Source organism: Toxorhynchites rutilus, chromosome 3, assembly GCF_029784135.1.
Source record: "Toxorhynchites rutilus septentrionalis strain SRP chromosome 3, ASM2978413v1, whole genome shotgun sequence".
Taxonomy (NCBI): Eukaryota; Metazoa; Arthropoda; class Insecta; order Diptera; family Culicidae; genus Toxorhynchites; species Toxorhynchites rutilus.
In genome coordinates, this window is record NC_073746.1 from 101214300 (window position 1) to 101218459 (window position 4160).

The following is a 4160-nucleotide window of genomic DNA, read 5'->3' on the forward strand; positions in this document are numbered from 1 at the left end:
TGGGTATGTTTTTACGATTTTACTAGCCTCGTTTTCCCTCACAACGCCGTTGCGTTTGCCTACAATTAGCCGTTAGCTCATAATGTGATTAGATGCGTATTATGAATTATTCTCGATTTGCCGATAATAGGCATTTATCAGTTCTCAGAATCAATGGAGGGATGATTTAGGAATGATCTTGAAGATGATATTGAATGATTTCACTCTATACTCCCCTAAGATTTGACGAGAGCCTGGCTCAAAAGGTTAAACGTCGATAGAAATTTTATTAGATTGAAGTTCAGGTTGTTGTCCAAACAATTCGTGCTCAATTCACGTTTAACGTGTTAGGTCTTGCTACTAACAATTTTAGGAATTGTGGTCCAGGATGTCATTATATCGAGCATGTTTTTTGGTTATGTAAAAAAATGCAATTAATGAATTTAACCGGCTGATGATTTAGAAGTTCGAAAAGGTATACTCACGCATATGTATATATATGACTATGGAAGTTGATGTATCATAACAGACAAAAATACAGATTTTGAACAATGAAAAAACTCAATTCAAATGCAATTATTACACACAATCACAGTCCTATGCCAAGATTGCGTCCGTGCCTCTGGGCCCAGACACATCAACTTTTTATAAATAAAAACCAATGTGTGTTCCCGCCGGGAACGGGTCGTACGGTTTAAGTTGTCTGTTTCATTGTGTTGATTTTCACCCAAGGAAAGTGCATGTGGCGAGAAAAATTGGAAAAGTGGAGAAATATTTGGAAAAAAAAGTCAGAAGGGTTGTGTCCGATACACGACCGCATAGTTGACGTAGGATTCCGTTAGGCTATCTGTTGATTTTGGATATGTTTGAAGAATTACATCGTTAAACTCTTTGATAATGATTTGATGGTCCTGAAAAGGGCCGTTTCGTCTGGTTGTTGGATATTGTTTGTTCACTCCACCAGTGTTTATCGAGTGATGATCACAGAAAGATGGCAAACAGTCGTTGGATGGTGAGTATGAGATAAAAGATACCGAAGTGGAACGAGATATGATGGAAACCGCCCTCTGTGATCCTAGACGAGATGCTTCCTATGTTATGTACGGATGAAATAAAAAAAACTCACCTATGTAATATAAGATAATTACCAATCCCGAACACAATTATCAATTTTTCTCATCAGTAAAAACATGTTACTTTAATATAGAGAAAACATGTTTGATATGGGAAAGGTAATTTTCTTTTATAACTTTTACTTTCTGAGTGTTTATTCAACCCAATGCGAATTTTAATTGGACTAACAGCACCTAATACCATATGTAGAGCATATGGAAAATCACTTTTTCTAATATTTTTTCACTTTTCCAATTTTTCTCTCCGCGAATGTTGCTCGTTGGCTCTATTTTGCTATTATAGATACCGAGGGAACTCGATAATATCGACCGAGTGAAAGCTACACCTAGAAAACAGATTTACAAAAATAAGCTTAAAACTCACCAATGTAATATAAGTAATTATCTTATATCTTATATTATCTTAAATTGATAATTCTGTTCTGTATTGATAATTATCTTATGTTACATTCGTGACAGGGCTAGAGGAAGACAGCCCAATGTGCCGGTGAGAGATGTGTTGGCTCGGTTAGACCTTGATTACATGTCCCAAATCTATATCGATGTTCGTGTGTGATTATCCTTATATCCTTATATCCTTATATCCTTTGCGTGCAATTGGTCCCCTTGCTACAAATAGTAGAATAAGTTGAAATGTAAATACACAATCGATATACGAATAGATTTAAGAATTGAGTGTGTGAGATTATCATTATTGTAACAATTTCCTTATATCCCATCCTTTTCCTGAACAAATATGTCACCCTACTAAACTCGAGTAGACCGCGAGTAATCGGTTTTCTACCTTACTTACCTTAGATTTAGAAAATGTTTATGTACAGTAATAAAAATATAATTAAGAATTCGGCTCCTTTAAACTTATGAAACTGAGCCTGTAAAAATAAACAAATTTAATAAAAAAAAAAAAAATAAATACATTCGTGAGTTTTTTTTTTATTTCATCCATACATAACACAGAAAACATCTCGTCTAGCGTCACAGAGGATGGTTGTCATCATATCTCATTCCACTTCGACATCTTTTATCTGATACGCAATATCCAACGACTGTTTAGCATCCTTCTGTCATCATCATTCTGTAAATACTGGTGAAGTGAACAAACAATACCCAAACACCAAATCATTATCAAACGATGTAATTCTTCAAAAATATGCAAAATCAACAGATAGCCTAACGGAATCCTACCGAATGCGGTCGTGTCTCGGACACAACCCTCCTGTGATTTTTTGTACGTTATTTCTATGCTGAGAAATGGCCTACTTTATGCGATCAAATTATAACTGAAACAGGCTTTATCTTTCTTATTATGTTACGCTCTGTACATGTACATTTGCTCCTTTAATCCTTCCTTAATATTTTTCACCGTTTAACAAAAATGTGTATGAACGCTACTTGCTGTTATTCGTGTAAATCCTCGTTATATCAGACACAAATATACTTTTGTCTCCAAAAACAATTCCGATAAAATTCTCTTCTACCCATTATCAAACGTCTCAGAGGATGTTTTATGCATTAGTTTTTTGCCAAACTTAAGGAATGATAAAGTGGAACAAACGAAACTGATTCTAAAAGAAGATTTCTCGAACGGATGAAAGCGACTCACATTTGCATTCCCTTATCTTCGGGGACATAACAGATTGGACACAAATATGATTTTTTGTGGTTGTTCAGTCGTTTTTCTTGTTAATTAAATGCTCGCTCGACTTCTAAACGAAAGTAACCCGTTTGTTTTCTACCAAAACATATTTATGGGATTTGTTATTCAAATGGAATTCTTCTGAGTCTCTTGATTTATCATTTATCTTTTCCCACGGTATATGTCGAACTGTGAAAACCGGAAAACTATAATAAGACCTATCTCATCCTAATTTCTTAGGTCATCCATCTTATAAGAAATCGCTCATCGATCAAAAAAGATCACCGTTCCAGAAGCGCTTTGGATTTAAAGATACATTACTCGATTGGGTATCTGCTAACGAAATAGCCAAACAAAAGTGACTCACAGCCGTTGTAAACACCGCTTTGTTGTTGTTTATCCGCGTGTCACCACGGCCGTGTAACAAATAGTTGCGTGACTTGCAGAGCCGGTCAAAACACACGAAGAAACACAGGAACTGCAGGGCCTTCGAGATCAACATACGATAATGGTTTGGGAATACCCGATTTTGAAAGTAGCACTATTTCTACAAGAATAAGTTCCGGTTTTTTTTTGCTTGAGGATGAGTGAAATGATATTCTATCGAATGTGGTTAATCAACTTTTTAGCATATATGGTAAGTGGATGTTTCATTCATCCTCCCGTTGCCGTTATGGTGTATCATCCGCAACATAAGAGCCGAAGTTGAGATATAAAATTTCGCATGATTATATATAAATGAGTCGGTGTCTCCAAAGCGACATCAGTTCAGCCCGAGATTTGCACTTTTGTGGACCTACGGAAATACCTCGCGGAACGCTAAGTAACAACAAAATGAAACTGTTCGTTGGTGCTCTTGTTCTCTTCGCCTTGACGGCATTGTGTAGTGCATGGCCAGCAGCGGAAGGTCAAGTTCAGTTGAGTGATGTTGTCGATGTTCCTGCCCAGCAGAATGGACCAGCTGTGGAGCGTGTCAAACGTCAGTTTGGATTTGGTGGTCCTGCATTTGGTCTAGGCGGTTTCGGTTTCGGTGGACCCGGTGGTTATTATGGTGGACGCCCAGGTGGATATTATGGCGGAAGACCAGGTGGTTACTATGGCGGATTCGGTGGACCAGGCTATTACGGAGGGCATGGAGGACATGGAGGACATGGAGGACATCACCATGGATATCACCGAGGTTGAACTGAATGAAGTGTTCTCGTAGGACAAAACATCTGTAGAGTTTAATAAATTATTATTTTATGTTTTCAATTCGCTTGTTTCATTTGTTCATTCGTTTCCTTGTGGTTTGTTGTTATTTGGTTGTAGTTGTTATAGATAATCAGTTTCTTAAAGATATTTCCTCAAAATCTATGTTCTTGCCTTTGTTGATATCTTTCACCGGTTTTTGATCGATTTATGGAAGTCTT

The 4160-nt window shown here is 37.0% G+C and overlaps 1 protein-coding gene across 1 annotated transcript; it reads left to right on the forward strand.

Moving 5' to 3' along the window:
• Positions 1 to 3582: 3582 nt before the first annotated feature.
• On the forward strand, positions 3583 to 3933 carry LOC129773355 (uncharacterized). Its single transcript, XM_055776952.1, has one exon. The coding sequence runs from the start codon at positions 3583 to 3585 to the stop codon at positions 3931 to 3933; it is 351 nt and encodes a 116-aa protein (XP_055632927.1).
• The last annotated feature ends 227 nt before the right edge of the window (positions 3934 to 4160 follow it).

Coding starts and splice junctions, on each gene's coding strand:
- LOC129773355 (XM_055776952.1), top strand. CDS start 3,583: ATGAAACTGTTCGTTGGTGCTCTTGTTCTCTTCGCCTTGACGGCATTG.